The 25561-nt window shown below is 33.8% G+C and overlaps 1 protein-coding gene across 3 annotated transcripts in view; it reads right to left on the bottom strand.

Annotated features, from left to right (window-relative positions):
- Positions 1-25561, bottom strand: part of FCHO2 (FCH and mu domain containing endocytic adaptor 2) — an 83909-nt gene that overhangs the window by 26298 nt on the left and 32050 nt on the right. The window contains exons 9-15 of one of the 3 annotated variants that reach the window (XM_053968804.1): positions 17070-17114; positions 14843-14915; positions 11825-11849; positions 4303-4357; positions 1609-1787; positions 1011-1025; positions 576-600 (exon numbers count right to left, since the gene is read on the bottom strand). In XM_053968804.1, the coding sequence (XP_053824779.1) occupies positions 576-600; positions 1011-1025; positions 1609-1787; positions 4303-4357; positions 11825-11849; positions 14843-14915; positions 17070-17114 (417 nt within the window). The remainder of the gene's footprint in view (positions 1-575; positions 601-1010; positions 1026-1608; positions 1788-4302; positions 4358-11824; positions 11850-14842; positions 14916-17069; positions 17115-25561) is intronic. The other 2 variants (XM_053968805.1, XM_053968807.1) reach the window with 2 other exon arrangements.

The following is a 25561-nucleotide window of genomic DNA, read 5'->3' as shown; positions in this document are numbered from 1 at the left end:
AAATGGAAAAAAGAAAATGTATAATTTCTGATAACTTTAGATATTCCTGAACTATGAGAAGACTACACAGACCAATGTGCTTCAAAAGGAAGTGTTGTTTGGTTGAAACTTCCTCCTTGAATTACAGAGTTTACATCAACACTGTTCTTCAGCAAATCTGGCCTGGTTTTCCATTGGCCAAAAAGAAACCAACCCAACCTTGAATAATAGAAGCTAATGCTCTATCCTCTACATCAGTATTTTACATCACACACATGGTGTGCTTAGCTGGTTTGTGGATCATTCTAAACTTGAGCAGGTGGAAGGGTTTCAGGAACTTGCACAGGAGTTTTTCCCATGGGGCAACCTCTTTGGCATCTGGATGTGTTCCTCATTACTGTCAGATACAGGTTAGTCTGGTCCCCACAACAGAAAACAGCCAAGTACATAGATAAGGAATAGTTATATAAAATTAAGAAGAGAAAGTTTTTGTTCAGTTTAAAGTACATATATTTAAGAAGTTTATGTCTCCAACAATTAAAAAATTTGTTTTCATTCTATGTTAAAAACTAACAGACTAAAAGATTCACACTTACTGGATGAATTTTGATTCATTTGTGCCTGAAACAGGAAAAAAAATAGGAATAAATTCTTCTACTGTGAAATAAACCACTTAATAGTCCCAGAGTTCTTATTTCCTCTCAACTTCCTATGAGATATTTTGTTTTCAGTACCAGGCAAAAACATCATGAGCTTGCAGAAGACTACGGAACATGAGCCTGGACAGAACAACCAGTGCACATCTGCCGTATCAGTTTGAAAATGCAGGAATAAATACTGTAGAGCGGACAAAGGGAGCAGCATTTTTAAATTTCTTTACTGTCTGGGACAGAAAATTAAACAGCCTATGTATCTATCACATGGTATAGATGAAAGAAAACATTCCTCATGTTTTCCCAGTAAGTCCCCTCACATACTACACTTACTTAGTTTTAAGTACAAATGCAAATAAAAAGCCATTCTCTACTTACAGGACTGTGCCTCTGCTTTCAAAATGTGGTGAGGGAAAAAAGAGAAAAATTATTATTTTAATATATTTTGCACACTATTTTCCTTAAAATCAGAACCAGTCTTGCTCTGATCTGAATACTGTACTACCATACCCTAATATTATTTATCATCTAGTGATATAAAGGATTATTCCATGAACTGGCAGGATACATCAATAAAGCTGCACCACAAATGTTACGTGTATCCTCATTATACAATCTGTTTTAAAAGACTTGTATGTTATTGAAAAATAATACACAAATTATGTTAAAAGCCATGCTCAGCTAAATCTAAAATGTAACTGAATGTCTTATGGGGGCAAGAGCACAAACACAAGAACTGAGCACTCAAAAGTCTCAAAGGAAAGTTTAAATATGAGAAAAGTACTTAATGTTATATTGCAATATAAAAGTGCAATCTATATGTATTAGAATATGAAGTGTACCAAAAATGACCTAGTGCACAAGAAAAAAGAGTTACTGAACCTAGAATAAATTCTGAACATTATAACATATGTTTACACTACAGTTTCTTTACCACTTTTCTACACATCAAAAAGACAAGGAACAAAAGACTTACAGATATTGCTGGAGAAAGAGTGATGTTCCCTATGGATACTTTTAATTCATCCAAAGAAGGCATAGTGTATTGAGAACTGTTATTTGGCTGGACAGGTTTTATTTCCACATGGAACCTCCTGGGTTCATCATCTTCAGAGTCAGACTCACTGGATGAATAGAAATGGTTCTCTTTGGTATGTTTGTCTCAGTTAAGGTGGAAATACCTCAAAGTCATCTGCTTAATCTACTTTATAATTTTGATCCACAAAATGCTCATATTAAGTGACCTCTCTGTGCACTTACATACATCCACTATTTCAAAATGCACAATTCAGAGTTAAAATTTAGGGGTTTATTCCATTTATCTTCAGAATGATGATTCTGTTCAGAAAAACATGATGTCATATAACTGAAGAGTAGCAATATCTGTTATGTATCTGAAAAACTGCATATTTGAAGGCATGAGGTTAAATTTAAGATTCAAAAGCAGCAACACTTCTGCATGTAAAATTATAATTTGCAAGTCTCCAACAGGGATTCTAACAGATGTATGAAAAATGTATAAGTCTTTTAAATCAAATGAAGAAAAGCCTAGGTTTTTTGATGAGCAGTGAAATGTACCTGTACCTGATGTACAGGTGCATGAGCCCATGGTACCTGTACTTAACATAAACAGTGAAGGAAAGAGTAGGAGCCACCATTACTTGCTCCTTCTACAGTGTGGCACTGAAAATTTTTTAAGAAAGGATGCCAGTTAAACAGAAGCCTGTGCAGTTAACTGAACAATGTCAGCTGCTTAAAGTACTGTCATCTTTGGATAGAAAGGAATCACAATGACATCTCAGACCTCAAAATAAGGAAATAACCAGTGCTTTATATGCACAAGAGCTACTCTGAAGAAAAGCTCTGAAAGGCCCAAGCTAAGTCTTAAAAACTGCATTTGTTTTGACAAGAAAAATTTGAAAATTTCCCTCTACAGAAACACAAAACTTTTGTACCATCTGGAAGAAGTGTACATATCCTCTACGTCATTTCTGTTATTTTCACCTGAAAATATAACAGACATTTGCATTAAATTCCTTCAAACTATTCCCTAACAAAGTTTTAAACCTGACATTCAAAATCCCTTTCAGCTGAAAGGATCTGAAAGTTGTCATGAGGAAAAAGCCAAGTATCGTTATCTTACACCTATCTCTTACTTCAAAATAAAGCATTTATGGAAAAGGTCTCAAAGAAAAGCAATTCTAATTTCATCAAAAGGCTTCTTGTCTTGAAAGTTACCAATGACCTTCAAAATTCATTTCCTACAAATAAGACAGTTCTTGTAAAGTGTTTGGCCAATACAGATTTAAGTCAGATGTATAGAGATTGACTGTCATTATAATAACACAATGTCCTCCAACAAATTATCTCATGAGTTCCCATTGACAGAATAAATTTCTAGAGGGTAAGGGAGGAAAAGAGAAACGGAGATGACAAGTTCCTGAAGTTGGTCAAGATTTTCAGCAGCTGAAGTACTATCTCATGACAGATTGCAAATCATGGATATTTTTCACTGAATGTATGCCTTCTTGTTTCACAACAAACAAGAGATTACAAAAAATAAGATGTCTAAATGAATCATTCATCCTAAGCAAGAATGTTGTTCACTTTTCTCTCAGTTCAGAAATGCATGCAAAGCATGAAACTTTATATATTCTCCTTCTTTATATATTCTTTATATAATACTCCTCTTAGAACTGTCTGTCATTTTTATATCTATTTTGTAAATAGGAGATTACACCAACTGCTTTTGTTGTTACAGGACTCTTCCATGTGGGCATTAGAGGAATATTCTGCAAAGCTGATGAAAACAAAGAAGTTATGATGATGACCTGGCCACTGTAATGAGCCATTAACTGTTTAAAAGTTTTTGCAATTTAAGGTAATGGTACAGCCTAAATTCACCTTTTATATGAAGTACCCAGAAAATTCAGTGAATACATTTCCAAAAATTAGCTATCTTGCCAACATACTAAGCTTGCTTAGATCTATGGTAACTATTCCCAGCTCTTAAGTAGAACTTTCCTCTGCAATGGTAGGAAAGTAGACAAGAATTTTCCTCCAAAGCGACAGGAGAATGGCAGAGAAAAATCTTGAGCCTCAATAAAGGCAACTCAGAACAAAATCTATTCTGTACATGAAAGCTACTAAAGCTTTCCATATGAAGGAATTAAAAAGACAGCAAAACCTAAAAACACCAGTTGGAAACAGCATGTAGTGTAATGACTTCATTAAGTAACAGAAAATCTATTTCTACTCTGCTCTAGCGCTACAAAAAAAAGTGAGGGCGCAGGTATAGAACAGATAACCGTTCAATATGCTTTAAAAAGTTTGCAAACTTTATAAACTCTCTGAGAGCTTTTCATGGAGAAAGATCTGTATGGAATTTTGGATCTGCATTGGATCTGGCTATTTTTTTGCTTTTTATTTTTACTGTACTTTTAAAGTTCCCAAGACAGCTGATCTAATCTAATCTAGTATTTAACATTTGCACACACATATCCAAGAAAAAATTTGTTTCATTTTACAAAAGCTATGAATATAAGAATACAAGGTTGCAACATAGGCATAGATGTCATTCATCTTCCTTAACTCTTTAGTCAGTACCTCCTCTCTCCAAAGAATTGCAGTAATATCAAATAACTTGGCGCAATAATAGTAAAAAGGATATCCTGTGTGGCTTCTGGTTTAATGCTGTATCCTTCATCATCTACATCAGGAAAGTTCTAAAAACAACAACAAAAATTATGCTATTGATAAATAACTAAAAAAACCATGTCATTCTTACATCAGACTGAATTTTAAATCATTGCCAAATTAAAATTGCAACAACTCATGAAAGTGATTTTTATTCAACATTACTACAGTTATATGAATTTATGATCTGTCATTCCGAAGTTGTGTGACAAGATATCTCAGCACAGAATGTAACAAAACAAGCTCTAAATTTCCTTTGAAAACTGGCAAGTTTGAAATGCATCTGCTTTTACTAATCAATCACTACTTAATTACTAATTGATTAATTATTAATCAAAAAGACAGAAATCAACATTATTTTAGCTTTAGTATTGAGTTAAATTAGGCTACAATTGTCTTGGCCCAGACAAATTTCCCGATTTTTACTGCTTTCAGCTAAGACACAAGATGTTCTGATGGTGCAGAGGCAAAACCTTTCCTAAGTACTAGTCAATATTTAAGTATGCTAGCCAAAGCACTGCTTGCAAATTCCACTCCCCAGAGCAAAGGCAGCATGCCTGCACTATTACTTCAGAAAAGAATATCCACATCACAGGTACTCAAAATTTTATTCCCAAGTTCCCCTTTACACGTCTCCAACATTATCCTGAATCTTCAAAGCCAGTAAGCATCTAGGAACTTAAGTTCTGTTTGAACAGAAATTGAAAAGAATTACGTTAAAATAACTTAGAATGTTCAGCTAAGCATATACTTTCATTAAAATAACTTTGGGGCAGAGAGAAATAAGTCTCCAAGATAATCTAAATTTTAAAAATGCACAAAACCTCCAAATCATGTGTTACATATACAGGATAAACATGAATATGTTCCCCACTCAGAATCAAAGAATTCCACTCACAACTTTGTATGCATAGGTAGTATATGTGAACTGCTTAACATCTCAGTAAGTTTACCACAAAAAAACACAACCAAGGTGTCTTCAAAATGCAGTGATTTCAGTAGTTACTAATATGTTCTAAAAATTAGAATATGTATACATATAAAAGTGATTTATTCTAGTGTAGCATCAGTATATTCTATCAAAAAGCAGGTACTGGGAACAATTTGACCAACAGATATGTATACATAGTATGGCCAAAACGTAATTTGTTAGAAGTCAAGAGATATAACAAAATTACTTATGCTGGTGATTTCAATTGGACAAGACACGAACCTTATGGCTTCAGATAAAATTTGAAGTCAAGTTTAAAGAGAATATCTCTGAATAGCTTTGGAAGTACAGAACATAAACATTAAAACGATTCAAATGTTTTAATGTTTTAATGTTTTCTGTATCTTTTACAGATATCAAAAATGGGATGTCTGATAATTCACTAAGAAAGAGTCTCCTCTGTACAGCTCCCTAAATTTAGCACTTCTGAAATAAATGGAAATTTACACATAGCTCAAACTTTCTGCAAACTATAAGAAATGCAGTCCAGTACAGATGTAAGACATACCAAATACCAAATTAAATACATCAAACTAAGGCAAAAAAAATCAACATTTAAGCTCTCTAACCTTAAAATACAGGCCATATAGATACAATTAGAAATATTTGCAAGATCTAGACTTCACTGCTATTTAATAAACAAACAAACAAACAAACAAATAAATACAAAACCAAAAAAGTAAAAAGAGTACAATCACATGGTCCAATACTTTAGCTCTACTTTCTCAAATCAGGGTTAAGCTACGCTTGACCTCAAGTTGACCTTGTTTATATACCAAAAACCACTAATGAAACTTGACATCAAAGTAAACAGAACAAAAACATATAGCTACAGGGTAAGTTTATTTTCCTGTAATACTACAGATTCTGAATCCTGAAATTAATTTAGTTGTCAAACCAGGTAATTTTCCATAGATCAGAGACATTTATGGTTAAGATGAATTGAAAATCAATAAAAATCTTTAAATAGACAACATTTAATTTTTCTTACAACTAGGCCATATATGTACAGGATACTATTACTGGGTTGACACAGCATGCACAATGTAGCTGGCAAAACGGACAATTTTGATATAAAATTATGAAAGAACTTAAGTTTGTAGAAGTTATTTTCATTGTATTATTTTTAATTTACTAAATAATCCCTTGGATGAAGAAAGCACCGAAATCTTAACATCTTAAAATATTTAACTTCCTTTCTTAATACTTTCATGATAATTATTTCTGATCTTGATTATATACTTGACTCATCTGTTCCTCAGAAATAGCCCTTCAGCATGCAGTCTGTTTTCACAACTTCATGTACATAACAGAGATGGATACTATACAGTTTAGGTTCTGAACACAGGAGAAGAAAATTCCTTCCCTCTCTTTCAGCTAGTCTATGTTACCACTTCTTTTCAAACCCTGTATAGAAAACTTAATTTGTATTTTTTCCTGTATCTGAAATGTAAATACACAGATATTTGAAATTAAATAATTTCAAACATCTGACATGAAACAGCATATACACAAATAAATAATTTGCTTTGTATTTCCAGCTTTGTCAGTAATCCAGATTGATCTTGTGCCAATTTATGATCATTGTTAACAGTTGCTTTAATTAGCTAGATACTGCATTTATATTTTTGTGTAAACCAACATAAAAAATGGTGGAATAGATACTTGATATACCTTTGTATAGACAAAGGCAGATTGTGTCACATACAAGTAAAATGATACCTCACAATCTTACAAGTTGGGTAGTAATTTCAAAATACTGTTCTCAATATTTTGAATGGTTGAACTGATTAATGTGCTTTCTGAAATACCAACATTTCATTTGCAAATCTCATTTAATAACAGTGGTAGATAACAAAGCAACCTGAGTGAGACATCTACTCATGAATCTGATGTTAATGAAGGCATTTACATTTATGTGACTAATTTTTACTCCCTTTTCCACATTCCTACAATTACAGAACTATGTATTATGCCATGGATAACAGTGTATTTTAAATATCAGGCACACAATACAGATAAGATCTGATTTGCCTGCCAGGCTGATCAGAGGTTAAGTTTACAACCTACACGTATACATGTATAATTCTTGAACTTCAAAACACAAGAAGATGATCTTTGCAAACTTTGGCCTTTGAGAAAAGTTATTATTAATACAATGGGGATGGAGGTCTACTTTAGTCCCCTACACAAACATGTGTAGTGTTTTTTGTAGTCAAAAAACTCCCAGCAACTCATTATGCATGTGAACTGAACTCTGCAAAGCAACTGGAAAGAAAGCAACTGCAAAAGCAACTGGAACTGGTGGACTTCCAGGAAGCCTTTCTGAGGTTCTGTTAAACAATTAAACATGTAGCTATAAAAGCCATTTTTCCCTGTGTTTGCAGATGTAATGCATTAATTGAGATCTTATATAGCTTTAAACATACACCAGAAACTTAGGTCATATACCTTTGTCTTTGCCTTGGCATATTCTACAAGCTTTCTGGGGTTAATACATTTTCAAATAAATAAAAACATAAAGCCTTGATAAATAAAATAAAATTTCCTGCTTGAGGACCAAGCATTCTATTGACAAAACACATCTTTTAGGTTTGGTGAATAATTTATTTCAGTTTCCTTGCTCTGTCTCATCTGTCATCTAAAAGCAATTGAAGAAGCCACGCCATTACCATGTCATTAGTGTCTCTGGGCTACTTACAAAGGACAAGGGAGGAACATATGGAGCACTGTAGTCTAGGTACTTCATTTGGCCCTTCCTCTGCAACACTAGTGCTGCTGACAGGCTGGTCATCAGTCAAGAAGCAAAGAACCTTCACTATGCCCCAGTTTGATTTCTTTATATTTTCCCTTCTCTTAGGATAACTACAGTGGTTATGAGAGCTCTTTATCAAGTTTTCCTGAGGGTATGCTTCAAGATGCAGTGCAGCTGAACAGCTCAATCTATTTTTTTCTGCTAGAACTCAAATGGCTTCTTGTACTCCAGATGAGGACTCAAAGTAAGCAGCTGAAGGTCATAGGCTGGAATAAGAGAACAAAAAGGCTCTCCACTTCTGACATATTTGAGATGAAAATTTTACTCTGGCATATAGTCAGGTTAAGACAGAGGCATAATATTGGCCTCCTCTTGTTAGGGTGCCTATTAACCCAAAAGGCACAGAAGAAGAGAGCAGACAGTCACTTTCTCCTGTTGTTAGAAATGCAGAAAGAAAGAAAAATGGGTATTCGAAGTGCCCCTGTCTTGTGCTGTGATGGAAAGCCTTGTCCTTAATAGCAGCTATTTGAAATATGCCAGAATAAAATTCTGTAAAATGCAAATAAGGAAAAATATTTGAATTTCACTAAATATTAGACTACACTTGTGTTCCACTTCTCAGAAATTGATGGTTCCAAATTCAACCAGTCCCGAACAATAAAAAAATAATCTATAATTCTATATAACCATAATTAGGCTACACTCACATGTGAAGAAGTTAATGAAAAGTTTTGGATGCCTTGATATGTGTTTGCATTTCAGTTTCCCACAAAAACCAAAAACTTTCAGCATTATGTTCTGTACATCAGTGACTCCCTTCTTAATTACTTTTGAACTTACTGGACAATTTCAAATGGATTTGACAGAAAGAACAGAGAACTCAAAGATAATTACATTACTACAGTCTTCATGAAAATAGGCAGTGAAGTAGAAGAAGGAGATTGGTGAACATCCTAACCAAGGGAAGGGTTGCAATCCCAATTCAGATCTTATTGGACACAAGTGGAACCTTGTAAATGTTTCCCTGAAATGAAAGTTTCTTTTAGACCTCATATCTTCCTAGAGAACATCTCTAGAGACATGGTAAACTCACAGGAAACAAGATCCTTTAGAAAAATGTTCTAAGGCAAAACCCCCATAGAGAGTCAGTCTTCAATTGCTCTCTATTTCCAGTGCATACACTTCTACTACAGAGTTTCCACTTTTCTTAATTATCAAGGTTTAGCTTAATGGAAGTTACACTATAGACTGACATATTAAAAACTCAGGATTTAAAATGAGATACTGTCACCTATATTTAAAGAGAGACTGCTTACTGAAGTGGTCAACTTTTTAAACAAATACCAGTTCTCAGTCCACAGCTACCTACTAATGAGCACACGAAAACCTCTTACAGCCGTTACAAAAAAATACTTACCAGAATTAATGTTTTATTAATTTGTTTTCCAGTATATAAAATCTAGCAGCTACAAAGGATGAGCATAAGCATATCTATCTTACCACATATAAATTTGAGAGGATTTTGGGACAACAGACATTTTTGACCATTCTCACCATTTTGTTTTTGGAAATAGAATACAAGTTTGATAGACTGAATTAGACATTTTGCACCAGTGAGAAGGCCTTCATGGTATTGACTACATAGTATGTTCAAAGATCCACAGTAGCACACAGAACTGGTAGATAATATATAGAAATCAGTTCTTGCTACAACTTTAACTTGAAAATTTGCAATATTTTTACTTGGTGCTTGTATTTATATATAATTGAAGACTGGTTATCTCTTACATTCCTCTCACACAATTAAAATTCTTGACAAATAAACAAAAGCCACCTTTTAAAAAATGATCACGTTCATCATATATATGCCAGACAGGTTTTCTGTGAGTGACCAAAACTGACAAAATAATAAGTGGGACATTTTAAGTTGAATTTTCTGAGGTCTTTTCCTCAGTATTTCCTAGCAATCAGACACAAATTAATATTGCTTTAATATTTTTTGTTTAATAATAGTTCTCCAAGTTCAATTTTTTGAAATGCATAATTTATTGCAAATAACCATATAAAATAAATCCTCCTAGAGATGATAGAGACTGTTTAAAGTATTTAGATTAGGTTTGAAAAAGAAAATAGAAAGGAAACCCATAAGTAAAAGCCAAGAAAAATTAAAAGCATTTGAAATGAGACCTTTCAGAAGAGGACTCCAACCTTAAAACATAAAAGCACTTTGGATTGCCTGTTTGTTAGGGGTGAAATGAATCTCATATCATTTTTTCACTACAATTACAGTAATGACTTCTGCTTTTAAAGCATTCAATCACTATACAGAATACTGCTGTGGCTTGAAAAAAGCAAGCAGAAATCACAGACCAAATTATAAATTCCATATGCAGTCATAAAACATTGAACAGGCAAAAAAACCCCAAACCAAACCAAACCAGCAATTTCAACAATTAACCTAGATGACCATATGGTGTGCCTCATCTAGCCAGAAAGAATGCCAAATCAATTTATATTTTAATTTTTTGAACTAATTGTTTTCAAAAAACATGGAGACCAAAATAAGCAAAGAAAATAAATATTGCAAGTCAAATCAAGTTGTAGTTCACTCCAATGACTCAACCTGAAGTGTCAAATTATTTTATTTCCATGAGAAGTCTGATAATTATAACAATACTTCTATTGTTACTTTTAAATGCACCCAAGGAAAGAACCTTGCTGTAAGTCAAGATGACTCCACAATATAAAATAACTGTCTTGGCAAGAATTACATATCTGTTCTTACACATATAGTTCTGTTATGTGGTAAAACTTAGTTTTCCCCATTTAGGATAGATGTTTCAAATCAAGTTTCTCAAAAAAAAATTAATATTAGGTACTAAAACCTCCTAGTTACCAAATAAAACTAAGAAAATCCACAAAATAAGTGAACTTGAAAATTTAAATTGTGTAATATAATTGGCACCTAAATGAATGAATGAAAAATAAATAAGCCTACAGAAAATCACTTAGATTACTCTGTAAATTCTCCCTAAACATAGTTTCAGGGAGTTACAACCTTTGTTATATGTTATTTCAATAGAACATACATGTTTGCATAAAAAGAAAAGACTAAATTAAGGAAATAAAAATCATTAACATATTTAATTTAATTTGAAATGGTCACTTACCTGAATTGACTAAAAAAAAAATTTAAGACATATCACAGGTCTAACTAACAGTAATGAAAACTAGACCATTAATAAAGTGCATCTAGAAATGCTGCATTTAAAGCCATATTTTAGACAGTATATTCCTACACTCTATTGCCAGTGGTAAAGCAGAATCCAGTCAATATTAGAAGCATTTCTCAAAAGAAACAGTAGCAAACACAGGAGTATGACGACACAAAGTTGAGTCCACAATAAACTAAATTTTTTTCTTTCTTAGAATCTATTAGCCAAGGAATTCAAACTATTAGCCAAGGAATTCAAACGATTCAAAATAAAGTACTATATATTTGCAGTGAAAACACCTTGCTAAAAACCTAAAATTGTTAGGAAACGAAAATGTATTACTGACTCTTGCTCGTACATACTGCTGAAGATCATGTACTGCACAAAATTAACACTTGGAGTATGCTATGAAAATACTAAATCCTCTATCAGATAAATTATGTGTTGCAGGGACTGTATGTAAGTTAAGTTGCATCAGATTGTAGAGCTTGATAGTATTAGCATATGCATTTATTTTGTAAATAAGTCTACTTACAACTGAGTCTGCATCTGGACACTCCCTATTAAAAAGAATAAAGAAAATTTACAATTACAGAATGCACAACTTATTTTATTCACACAAATTTTCCTTCAATGTTTTCAATTAATTTAAAATAGTGCATTTGACCCTTTTGCTTCTCAATCTCTTGAAATTTTTACTTTAAATAATCCACATTCAACTGAATGAGATTTAAATAACAGCTGACAGTTTATGCTCAAAACACTGCAGAAGAAAAACTCAGAAGAAATGATGAAAAATCAAACTCACATATTACTGAGAAGAATTCAAAATAATAACAAAAAAATCAAGGAAAGTGAGGACTACCACACTGTGTTCTGGATGAATATACTTTAAGTTTCAGGTCTTCATGTTGATAGGTGCAATAAGTAGAAGTCACCAATCCTAATGAAATAGTCTACCTGTAAGTGCAAAATGTTTTGGACAAAATCCAGTTCATAAAGAAATTAAGATTTTCTTCAGAGGAATTCAGAGTTTCGTCTTTTAGAGTTTCATTCATTGTTCTTGTTTGTCAAGCACAGTTGCAGTCAAGTACTAGAAGATGCTGAACAAAATAACTGAGTACCCTCCTAAAAAGCACTTAAAAAAAAAAAAAAAAGTTGCCTACAGGAAGGCAGTGGTTGCAAGCACATAATTCACAAGTGTTACACTTTTCCTGCAACTTCAATTTGAGCAGTAGTACTTAAAATAATGAATGACACTGATTCTTTCTGATGTCTTCAAAAAGCACAGGCAATTACATTTACAGAACGTGGGAATACTTGAGTAGCATACAAGTCCTCTCTAATTTCCACCCTGACAAATCGTGATGGTTTAACTGAACAAGAATGTTTTTATATCATTAGTCTGAATATCCTACACATACATGTATAGAAAAAAGAATGTGGAAAAAAATAAAATGTACTGTAATCTAAAACATCTTCTCTGAAAAAATAAATCGGTAAAAGGCAAAAAAAGTAGCTTTTACTACAGTGTCTTAAAAACAGGTGCAAAAAACTTGCTAACATGGAAGGATTAATACAAAATTCAGCCCAGCATGTTAAGGAAATGACAGTGAGAAATGAAGGACTCCATCTTCTCTGAAAGGCCTCACAAAAGAAGACATATGTGATCAAATTTCTACTTGGTTTACATCTTTCATAGCAACAGAGCTGTTCTGAAAGATATTTTACTGCTTGAAAAGACAAAGTATATTCTTTCCTTGAAAGATGTGGTTTCAAAAAGTGTCTGTATGCAAACAAGATAGCCTGAGGTACATAAAAGTTGAGAAATGTGAAATATGAGGCAAATGAATTAATATATTTCAGCCCACAATGAAGGTTTCCAAAATTAGTGAGCTAAGAGATCTCAAACAGAAATGGTAGATCTAGTATCACTCAGAGGAGTACTATCAGCATCTCTCAGGATCTGTTCTATAGATGCAATGTAAACACAGCAGTTTACAAACGTTGGTGAGGAGAATGAGGATATCAAGCTGTAGATAAAAGTATTTTTAAATCTCTAGATTTACTAGATCATTCTTTTTAAATTAAAGAACTGGGTCATGCTTCTGCTATAAGATAGTATTTCAGAAAATGGAGATTTTATAAGGGAATTTAAGGATTGTAGATAAAAACTGAAACAACCAAATCATGCAAAGCAATGGTTAGAAGTGAAATCCCTGGCTAAACTACAGCAATATGTAACAGAATGCACCCTGTGTGGTATTTCCCTGCATTAAAACCATTACTAGACACACCGGTTCAGGCATCAACAGTTTAAAAACTATCTTGACAAACTGAAAAGCCTACTAACCACGACAGTTTTTCTAGAAGTAAGAAAGCTTGCCCTACACAAACTAAACAAGCTTACAGTCTATTAAAACACAAGGCCAAGGGAGGACTTGACTTCTCTGCAGAGAAGTTTCTGATGACAGCTTCATCATTTCCAGTCCATAACAGGATCATCAGCTGAAGATTAAATCAGACAAAATACAGACTAGCAATCTATATTTCTAAAGAGATCATAAAAGAAGTATTAGAATATAAACACATAATGAATCCTGTTATTTATTAGTCATGTTCTAGTTAATTTAGTAGTTATGGTTTAATGCAAGAATCTCTGTAAATGCCTATGGCACATTTTACATTGGAGATTGATATAATTCCATTATACATTTTTCTTTTTGATTTCAGAATCAAGTCACTGTTGTAGAGTGTGAATATTAACACCTGCCGTTCTTAGGTCATTAATTTTTCATCAGTATGTTAAAAAAAACTAACACTGGTAAAACACTTTAAAAACTAATTTTAAAAAGTATGTATGCAGATGTTGCCTCTGAGAATATTTCTATATTGTCAAATTTGTCAAATTGTAAGCTATCTTCTTGAGAAAATACATGTAGAAATTATGAAAAAAATACACTGACCATAAATACTAATATAGACACTGTGACTAATTCACCTCAGAACTGTTATTCAAACTCACTTTTTGCACAGATTAACTCCTGGGAGATTGAGTACACACGAAGAATATGGCATAGGGTACACTGGGACATAAGTCCTGAGCTAGAATGATGGTGTTTGAGAAGGGAGCTGCTTATGATATACTTCATTTTTCTGTCCTTTGACAGTGTATGTAGAAGTTCCTCTAACAGAATACCTGAAGCTTCAATTCTGCAAACACAGCCATCCAGTACTTTTACCACATACAGACATATTTTATTAGGATTAATGTGAATTACATTATCTACAATGCTGAAATGTAGAAAAATAGAAAACTACTTACCTATGCACAGGAATGAAACATGAGTTGACTACTTTGAATACACTTGTTATTTCTTGTTATTTATGTTAAAATTCTTGGTCACAAAAATCATAAATAACTGTGATGTTTTTGTATTCATTGCATTAAACCACTATTATAAGCCTACTTTTTTGTTTAAATATGGACTAACTTTTATCCCCATTACTAGTTTTCATACAAAACAAGGCTTCAGGGTGGAAATATACTTACACAGATTCAGTATCTTTTTCTTTTTTCATAATTCCTGATAAACCAAAAGGCTTCCTTTTCCGTGGTTTTATTCCTATGGAACAAACTCTTTTCATTCATAGATCAAAGAGATGAATGCATATTTAGCAATGTCAAATACAGATGCATATGAATTAAATGTTTTAAATGCTGCCACAGGTATGCAGTGGAGATAGATATGGAGCCAAACTAAGGGAACATTATTCCAACTTGCTTTAAGTGAAATACCAATCTAAAAAAAAAATCAAAATAGTGTTCACCATATTAGTAACAAAATTCTTAAAAAACTGACTTGGATCTCCTAGTTGGGTATACAGACTCTGGTTTTTTAAATAGACAGTTTTGAGGAAGAGTTTTTGTTCTGCTCACAAAAATTCAACAGGAGTTGTTGCTCCAGGCAATCCTGAATAGTCATGGATGAGAAACTGCACATTGCCTTCCCCAGCTACTGCAGTTCAACACTCTGCTGTTGCTTCTTTTGCCCTGTGTGCTCCCACGAACTGTAAGCTCCTGTCTTTCCTCAAAAGTAAGATCTTGGTCCTGTTAAAAATAAAACTGTTTCTTGGCTTTCCAGCTGATGTGAATTTATGATTTCCCAGTACTGTATCCAGCTCCAAGACTGGTTCTCGCTGAGTTTGGAATTGCACTTCTCCCCTTCTGTTTCTTCCCTGCTTTTAGCACTGGATACATATAGCTACAGTACTGAAAGAAGTATGTTCATTGCTTTCGTATTGCTTTCATTCCCACTTAATGTACTAAAACTAAAATACACTTAAATATTCCCTCAGACTTACTGCCACATCTGCTTCTTCACAAGTTTGCTGAGGCAAAGCAGGCTGCCAAACAAAATGACTAAGTGCAAGCACCTGATCCAACTAGTCTACAATTTGGTTTTGATGCATGATACTACTGACAGCATGCTTTAGAGCAGAATGGTAGAAATAATTTGGTTTCCAAAATTAAACCACTGTCAATTCAAGCACCTTATTATATTTACCTTTACAAAAATACATTACACAGCACATAAGGAACCTCTCCACCCCTAGAAATTTTCAATAACTCCAAACTTCTCAAATCAGGTAGCTGTAGAGTCAGTAATATATACTGAGGCACATAATTTTCTTCAAGATTATTTTTAAATTTCTGGGCTTTGTTTTTTCTCTGTGTCTAATGCTGCCCAAAAAATGGCAAATGGAATATGAGAGTAATTTCTGAACATGGATCTTCTCAGCTTCAGTTAGAAGAGATGTTAAGTCTCAGCTAAAATCTTGGCAATTTAAAAAAGTTTTTGGATGCTTTAAGTAATACTGCTGAATCCTCTGTCCCAGTAAAGACATAGCTTACGGACAGAAAGCAGCTCTTAACCACTTAAAACAACCCCCTAAGCAAAAAATGCAGCACCAACAGACTTTGCAACCATAACACTACATTAGGCTCAGTTTAACTGACACAGTAACAATAGGAAGAGCCCATTGTTTTGACAGTTGTAAATTAAGCTACAGCACATTCATAGCTGAATTAAATCCAAACCTCCACAAAGACAAACTCTTAGCCAACGTACACTTGTAAGAAACACTCAAATTGTCTGACCTTTATGCATTTGTCTTATAAAAGTTTTATACGCCTTGATGCCTAGAAAGGCTGATCTGGAACAGAGACTAGACAGAGCTAAATGGACAAAATAGGTATATATTGAAGGCCCTTAAAAGGAATACACCTTGGGCAGTACAAGAACCTGGCCAGGGCTACACCCAGGATGAATCCAAGATGGATGTCAGTCACAAGTTTTTACACTTTTATAGGTTTTTGTTCATCTACATATTGAGTTCAATTGTCCAATTACAGCTCCAGGTCATGAAGTCAACCCCCTGAGTTGCCCCCTTCTCTTCACCATTGTTTATGCTTTTTGGGTAATGGCTGCCCTTGATTCTCTAGATGGGAAGGGATTGTTTTGTCTAACTACCCTGTGAAGAGAACCTATGAACATCTAATATGAAGTTTCAGAGTTACATACTAGGCAGCAGAGAACCTGAAAAATATAAAAGCTATCAGTCTTATTGTCACTGAAGTTTGTTTTTCAAAAGAAAAATTGCATTTTAGTGTACTGGAGCACTTGAAAATTATACAGACTCACACACTGAGTATCCTTCACTGTTCAGGTCCTTATCCACAGCATTCTCATGTAAATAACTATGATATGGCAACTCACCTTCAGCTACACTGGATGTGTTACATTCTTCAAACTCGATAGGGCCTTAAAGAAATGACAGTGAAGATAAACATTAGGTCAAATTTCATCTATTTTAATGACAACTAATATTTCCTGAAAATATGAGACAATCAAATTACAAATGTTGGTCATAACTGAAAGGCACAATTACTCTGCCAATTGCCAAAGATACTGCAAAATCACATATGTAAAGCAGTGTTCACTCCGTCATACTGAAAAATTAAAATACTAGTCATCATCTAACTACAATTCAATTGCCTATATCTAATTGGTGTCCTCATTCAAAATTGCATTTATAATATAGCATCAGTGTAAGGTTTTCAATTTATCTCCTTTTAATGAACAAGAACTGTATAAGTAAAAATGAAAAAGGAAAAGCTATAGCCCTAATTTTGAAAGTCACACTATTTCTAACCCCGCATTGCTAGTTCTAGTGTTTCCTCTCCACAGCCAATTGCCTACACAATTAGAAGTGGCATGTAAAACCTTAAACACAGCAATAAATCTTTTTTTTTCAAAAAAATCATTAGGACCCAACAGCACCAAAAAAAAAAAAATAAGCACACTACCGAAGTTCTGGATCTAAAGAAATTCGTCACATTGTATTTGCCACAAATTAAGAGTCCTAAAACTCATTTATTCCTAGATATTCCTAAGCGTAGACTTTATTTAATCCCACTATGAGACATTTCAGGAAGCACATGTACAGAAAACAGCGTGAGTTTCTGTAGGATCTTGTCCAGGGAATGACAGAATCATACCAACACTTGTGGAAGTGCAATGAAAACAGAGAGCACATGCAGGCAGGCACCTTTTCTTCCAGCTCATGTTGGATTACCTTGTATCTGTATCCACAGAAGAAAAAGTTTAGCACACTATCACTGTGCCACGGGGGTTATTACTTACCTTTCTACAAACATTTTGATAGCATGCACACAAGTTTATGTACAGATATATTACAGATAAGACAGAGGAGGAAAAAATACTTCTAATGACTTCTTTTTTTTTTTTAATTATGGCATGCTCAAAGTATTAATTTATATTTAGTCTAGTTAAGACTGAGTTTGCAAAATTTTCCCAATCAGTAAAAACAAATATAAATGTTTGTAAAACAGCAGGATCAGAATTTTGGACTAGAACCCATCAATATCTCACTTATCATAACGTAATTGTTTGGCCACCAAATTATGCTCTTGAAAGCAGAATATTAAAAGACAAATTTCAAACAGCAGTCTTAACAGACCTTTAAATTTCAATTAGTAAATTACTTCAAACGCAAGTCTAATTATTCAATACAGAAAGACAAGATGCAAATTCCTTACAGCTCTCTCAATCTTTTACCCATCATAAATATACGTGCATTTTACACTGGTCTTCCAATACTTTCACTAAATACACAGTAAAACAAAGTCAGCATGCTTTGAAAGGAAGCAAACCTGGATATCTTGTAAAACAAAAGAACAGAAAAAAAATCCAGGAAAACTAATTTTTAGAACAGTACATGTCTACATCTCCATATAGATTTAACCAACATTTTATTTTACAAATAAAAAATTAAAGTCTATTAAGGATACTAAGCAATACATTCATAAAATTGCCATAAAATGTAAATTCTGAAGAACACAACCATTACTTCTTCAGAACTACACTTCAGACCACACATTTTTCATCACTTTGCTAATGATTTAACTACTTGTATTTCTTGCTTCTAAACATATTCTCATTTTGCTAGGAAAAATTTTTAAAAAGCCAAAACAACCACATTCATCCCTAAAGCAAAAGAAAGAAACCTGTAAACACTGAGACTTATATTTTCCGAGGGATAAAATACTTAGGCTTTTTCAGAATTCCACCATTTCTTTACCCTTTCCACTAAGAGTGATCCCTTTAATTTTAAAACTTTTACAATAATGATTAAAAGAAATAATGAAGGCTCAAATATAGCTCATCCATATTTCAGATCAGTATCTTAACTTCCACTTCTAAAATAAGCAGAAAGGAAATATTTTCTTTAACAAGACATCCAAGTTCATCTACTTTTTTCCATTATGCTTGCCTAGAACACTTGCCTTTAAAGGTGAGTTTTTTGTGCCTTGTAAGAATTTTTCCTTGAAGACACATTCTTTCTTTCTACAGAAACGCACAGATATCATGTGAATCAGTTACAATTAAAAAACCTATCTTGGTAGTAACTTACCTTTCCTACTCAAATTTGTATAGGGCCCTTCTTCCTTTGGAATTTCAGAAATTCATATCAGTGGCTGTCTCTAATTAGCTCAGTTGGTTAGGGCATGGTGCTATTAACACTGAGGTTGTGGGTTCAATCCCTGTATGGGCTATTCACTTAGGAGCTTGACTTGATGATCCTTGTGGATGCCTTCCAACTAAGAATATAATGGGGCAGAGTGAAATTTTTAACAGTTTTAAATTTTCTGATGAGTTTTGTTCTGTAACTTCAGACCTCCCAACAGTTTTGCTTCCTATATGTCTGCCATAAAGAGTACCATATTTTGCCTTGGGCATAGTATTTTTAATCAAAGTAACATTTCAGAAATAGACATTTCCTGTCTATTGTGGCACTCTATAGTGTACTAACTTACAAAACAGGATAGCTGTGAGAAGCTTCCAACAGCCTGCGTAACAGCTGGAGTTTCCTGCGGTCAGATGTCTTTGAGTCCGAAGAGGTGATAATACTGCTGTCCAGCCAGGACTGCATGTTGTCACCACACTGTCCTCTGCTAGAACCAGCTGCAGTCTCCTAGTCAGCCAGAAGGCTTTAGGCACACATACTGTTATGGGAGCATAGCATCAATAAGGAATTCAGACAGTTTCTTAAGTTTTCTAGCATTGCCCACTGTCTGTGTATAACATGGAAACAAAAGCAGCTGCACTAGCACTGAAAAAAAAATCCCCCAAACATCTAAAAAAAATCCCAACTCAGAAAATCCCCTCTGAGACACCAGAATGCATATCTTTCTGATTCCTTAATCAGAAGTCGAGAAGTCAGAAATTGCTATAATCAAGAACTACCTGTGGATTGGCATTAATGGAGATTGCCAGACAGATGTAGTATACAAATGGAAGTCAAAGCATGCAATTAATCTCCTGGTATCTCAATAACTTCTGTAACAACTACATGAAGTTTTTAAAATTGATGCATTACCTCTGTGAGGTAAAAAGTTTTCAGAACAGACTTGTGCCCAATGATTGTACTGTAGACAAAGGCTTAACACCAACAAAGACTTCAACTCCTTGTAATCTGGATGATTACAATTGCTAAAATTTTTGGTGCAAGTAAACAGATTCATTGTCCATTGCAACATTAAAAGAAAGAAAAGCAGTTGCTTCACATTTAAGAAGCAGTGCTGATGTTGGGGACTCAAGTCATTCCCTGAAGCAGTCTCTAGAGTCCATGCCACATGATAGCCTAAGGCACTGAAATGGTGCCATACTGCAGTGCAGGTAATAATGCTGATAACACTGCTATTTGGCAGTACTGCAATCAAAGCACTAAAATTTCCTTTGCTCTTTTTCTCATAACAAGACAATAATGTGAACTGAGATGGAAGCCCATTCTCAAGCATTCATATGAACACAAAACCAAATTCTAAAACTACAGCATTACTGTAAAAAACAAAATGACATTTCAAAACTTTTTTCAGAGTAAATAAAAAGTTAGAGCTGAGATCTAGTTCAATCCTTGCAAAGGTCTCTGATTTAATGTTCTGTTGCAAGGAGAGTCCAACTTTCAAAAGTCAACTCTCCCTGCTGCTATATTAATCCATACATTGGTAACACTGGCTTTAACACCTCAAATACCTCTACATAGACTTGCATGTATTTGATACTGTAGACACACAGAATAGAAAAAAATTAATAAATACAGTGCATAAATGAAGGTTAGCCATTGTAACGGAAAGAGACATGAGTATCTAGTGGGATTTCCATCACTTAAGTATATATACCTAGCTATCCTGATGCTAATGAGAAATAGTAGTATTCTACAAAGGAAGCAGACATCAAAAATCAGTAAGCTCCTCTAACTGTACATACAAATTCATAGCAAGTATCACTACAAGCTGCACTGAGTTTTTGAATGCTCACGGTATTCTACCAGCTGGGACAGAATAAGGACAATAAGAGAAAGCAAATGGAGTATAGCTTCACAATAAAATGGAGGCAGACAGCTGCAAATTGACAACAGAGTACTAAAGCAAATACACCAGGATTGGTTCAGTTCTTAGGCTCTTAAAATAAGGCAGCTTTTGTTTGCTGGAACAAAAAAAAAGTAATTTGTATAAACATAATTTATACAATAATATAATAGAGTGTAATTTTTATTTTAGTTAATTTCATAATTTACAAGACGTGACACTTGCATAAATTAAGCACCAGTGAGTAAGGGATGCATCTCCTAGACTGTTCAGTAACTACATGAAATGTTTCTCTTGTTACAAGTGACACGTGAATATGTGAGCTTTCATGCCACTAAAGGTAGAATATATAGCTAGAAATAAGGAGATAATGTTCTTATTGACAGACAAATTAAGAAGATTTCATTGCACTGTACATTATCTTACAGAATCTCCTACATATTTAGCTCACATCTATGGGAACAGTACTTTCAGAGTATATTCAAGGCAACTACAGAAACTATCTTTATAACAACTATCTTATACCTGCTACTTAAAAAAACCAGTAAAAACCTCTCTCCACAAAATCCTATATACAGGTTTTCTAACCTGTCTATGTAACTTTTATATAAAACCTCTGTGAGGGAGACTTTGGTAGAATGTTTTGCTAATATCAAAACAATAAAAAAATTCCCACTTTCCTCAACTGAGAAGAAAAAAATATTTTACTGTTTGGATTCTTAAATAAACAAGTCAAATGCAAAAGCCAAGCAATATTACTAGTAAGGAAAACATAGTATTATGTCATACACTGAAAAAGCGCCCCCAGTAAGTATATCAATGAACTGGAAAATCCCACAGAACTAAAAAGTTAAACAAATCAAGAAGTCAACAAATAAGTAAGAACTACTTTACATTTGCATCTGCTTTTGAAAACTATGTCTTTTCTATCTTAAGGGGGGCATGCATGACAGAAAGAAATATTATACTGGTATTAACCTCGAATAATTCTCAGTAACTAGAAACACTCAGACCCTCAAAACGCCCCCCAAAATTGCCTTTCCCTGCAGCCTGAGGAATCAGTTTACACACATGCATGCACACATATAAACATTAACATATCTGTTTCAGGCAAAATATTTTAAAAATACTCCATAAATCTGTACCTGTAGTTACAAATGCAGTAACAAACCATATTCTTGTTTTCAACAAAAAGAAAAATTTGTCTCTGAGTGTAAATCATGCATGAAAGGAGGACAATTTTTTTAAACTGCATATGCTTCACATGCTGCTTCAAATGGCAAAGCTTTGCGTGCCTGGCTCAGTGCCAGTTGACAGCTCAGCTGGATATCAATGCACATTCTGACCCCCCTTGCAGTGTGTCACTTCTGAATTGTTTCCGCAGTAGAAAGTTTATTCAACCTCTCTCTCATATTCAGTGGACCGACCATCATTCTGCTATTTAATCATAGGAAAACAGGTTATTTTTCTGACAGCACTAAAGCCAGACAGCAGTTCCTAATGAACAGCTTGATACAAGTGGAATTTCAACTGTTTTAGCCTCAATTAATTCTGCTGTCAAAACAAATGACTGCTTTTAGTGTTTAGATGTCAAGCTGCATCACAAAGGTCAATTTTGTATGTACACAAACATATAAGCAATCTTGATATAATCTGATCCTGTGACATGTTTAGCAAAAAATTTCAAGCTTTCAAATTCATAAACCAGGAAACCCAAATATATTTCATCAACATCAGTGTTTCTAACACTAATTTCCCATTTTTATTGTCCATACATGAGAAATAATTAAAAAAAAATAAGGAGAAAACCAAATAAAAGCATATTATTTGGAGGAATGCAAAGTAAAGATGAGCAGCTGTTTTCTTTGAGCTAAATTTCATACCTGTGATACAGTTATCATGCTAGTACCAAACTGCTACAAGCAAATCTTAATTTGTGGATTTGGTCAGCTCTTTGCCAAAAAGAGGATAAGGGACAAAAAATAAAACTGGCCTGCTAACAGGTCAGTCTGAGGGAAAATACTGAAATAGTACCGGCAAAACATTATTCTTTAATCTAATTCAATAAATACAGTTCCACTACACCAATCACTGAATTTCTGACTACTCGTTGCTATATCCTCAGAGTGATATATCAGTCTAGCTGATACATAGACTCTAGAGATGTTGAGCACCTCACCAAATCTTCCTTTATTAAAAAAAAAAAAAAAAGTTAAGAGAACTATAGCACAGTAATAGTATTCAATTAAAGAAAAAAAAAGGGAAAGGTAGAGGTGATACTGGCACCAAAAATAATGACAATTTTCAGTAGCAACATGTAGCACTTCCTTGGAAAGAATTTTTTCAGATGAAGAATTTTAACCCTGATTTCTGTTATTAGGCTTCCAGCCCTGCACTCAGTTCACCAGACCAAAGTCAACATTATCCATCTCCGGCTTTTCTGGTACTCTGGCTACAGACTATGTGAATACAGCAAATACGTTATACTCAAGGGACACTATTTCTATGTGGTTTACAGAGCAAAAACAAAGCAGAAAAGGATCATAGTCTGAGTAGCCTTAAAATAATTATTATCAATTAAGATGTTTATCATCAGAAGGAAAGACCAGATTTTTTTTCTCTAAAATAAAAAGGTGGCAAACATCAGTTAAAAAGTATTTTTCATTGCTCTGACAATACAAGAGTTTTCAAAAGAGACAGGAAACATGTACCAAAGACAATGATTCAAGGTAGATATCTGTCTAGGCTGCAACACCTGAGTATGACAACAAACACTGCTATGATCTATTAAAGTGTGAGGTCTGTGAGCAGCAAAATAATGTCAGCTAATACACCAATCTGCAGAGCATTATGATCTCTTTTCTTGTCCTTTTCTACTCCTGCTTTTGCTTCAGCTTCACTCCATATTTTCTCTCTGACTGCATAAACAACAGGATGTGAAGTATGGCTGGTTTCAAGTATTCACGAAGTAAGTGGCAGGCAAACATACACAATACGTACAAATACAAACTCAGCTGTCTGCTGACTCTCTAAATGAGTAGTAGTTTGGAAGCTTCTTCTTCCTCTAGCAACTGCCTCATCTCTACACTCTCCTTTTCTAACAAATTGTGTAGAAAATAGCAGTCCTGTGAAAATTGTAAGAGAGGTGTGGAAAAAATACTAAACAACAGCATAAGTCTAGTCTATATATGTATCTGTAACAAAAGGTTCTGCCTGTCTACATGGTGCATGATACACCTGCTGAAGACAGACCATGCAAGTATGCAGTGATGAAAGGAATGTACAGACACTTTCACTTTTAAGAAGATTCAGCTAAGATTCTGAACACTAGACACTGTAAATATGTCATGTTATAGCTCATATATTCAAAGACAGCTTCAAAGAATAACATCTTTTTTAGCAGTCACACATTCTCCCTTTAAATGAAGAGAGGTATGGTTCCTTACTGAAGTTCTGAACTTAAGCCATTAAAAATTAAGATGTTTAATGTGACCCTAAGGAGCAAAAATAGGGTAGTATATTTTATAGCATCCAGAACTTTCAGACAAAAAGATCTTTTTTCCATTAGAAAACAAAGAATATTTCCTACCTTAAAAGAAAAATATACCCCAAATAAATAAGTTCAAAATATCAAACCTTTCCTAAATATTAATTATATACAAGGGTATGTTTTTATATAAGTAATGTACAAGTCTTATTTACTTTATCAGCATAAAACACATCTCATTATGTTTTTTCTATTTTCAGTTGTTTTAAAGCTATTCAATTTTTCTGGTCATAGTAGGATTCATAATACATCCTACTGTATTTTGTGATGACTATCACCTACTTAATATATTAATATAATACATTATTATTGTTGTTATTATTATTATTGCTTAATATAATTCTCCTATTTAAGTTACTGAAATGGACATTGCTTTGCTCCTGACATCACAAGAAACTCTTAAATGTCAGGCTGCAACTGAATTGCTTGCCTGTAGGAAAAAAATTTGAGTGTGCTGAACAGTACTTAATCTTACTGCGTGTTCCAGATCATTCACAACTAGCTCTCACCCTGTTATATCTACTGATGTTGTCTAAGATATTTTTATCAATGCTGTGATTCTTCCACTTGCATTCAAATATTTTTTCAATAAAATTTGCTCCTTTATAACTCTCCAGACCATTAAAAATCAATAAATTGCATTCTTAAATACGTTTACAACTTAGATATATGTAATTATTAAAAATCTATGCTGGCAGATCAGACTAGAAGCCCAACGAAGCTTTGGCAGTTTGTTGAAAGGACCAAATTTTTGCAGGCAAAATAAAACA

The sequence above is a fragment of the Vidua chalybeata genome, chromosome Z (genome assembly GCF_026979565.1).
Source record: "Vidua chalybeata isolate OUT-0048 chromosome Z, bVidCha1 merged haplotype, whole genome shotgun sequence".
NCBI classification, from domain to species: Eukaryota; Metazoa; Chordata; class Aves; order Passeriformes; family Viduidae; genus Vidua; species Vidua chalybeata.
The sequence above is the reverse complement of the archived record's forward strand: the minus strand, read 5'-3'. Positions and strand labels throughout refer to the sequence as shown.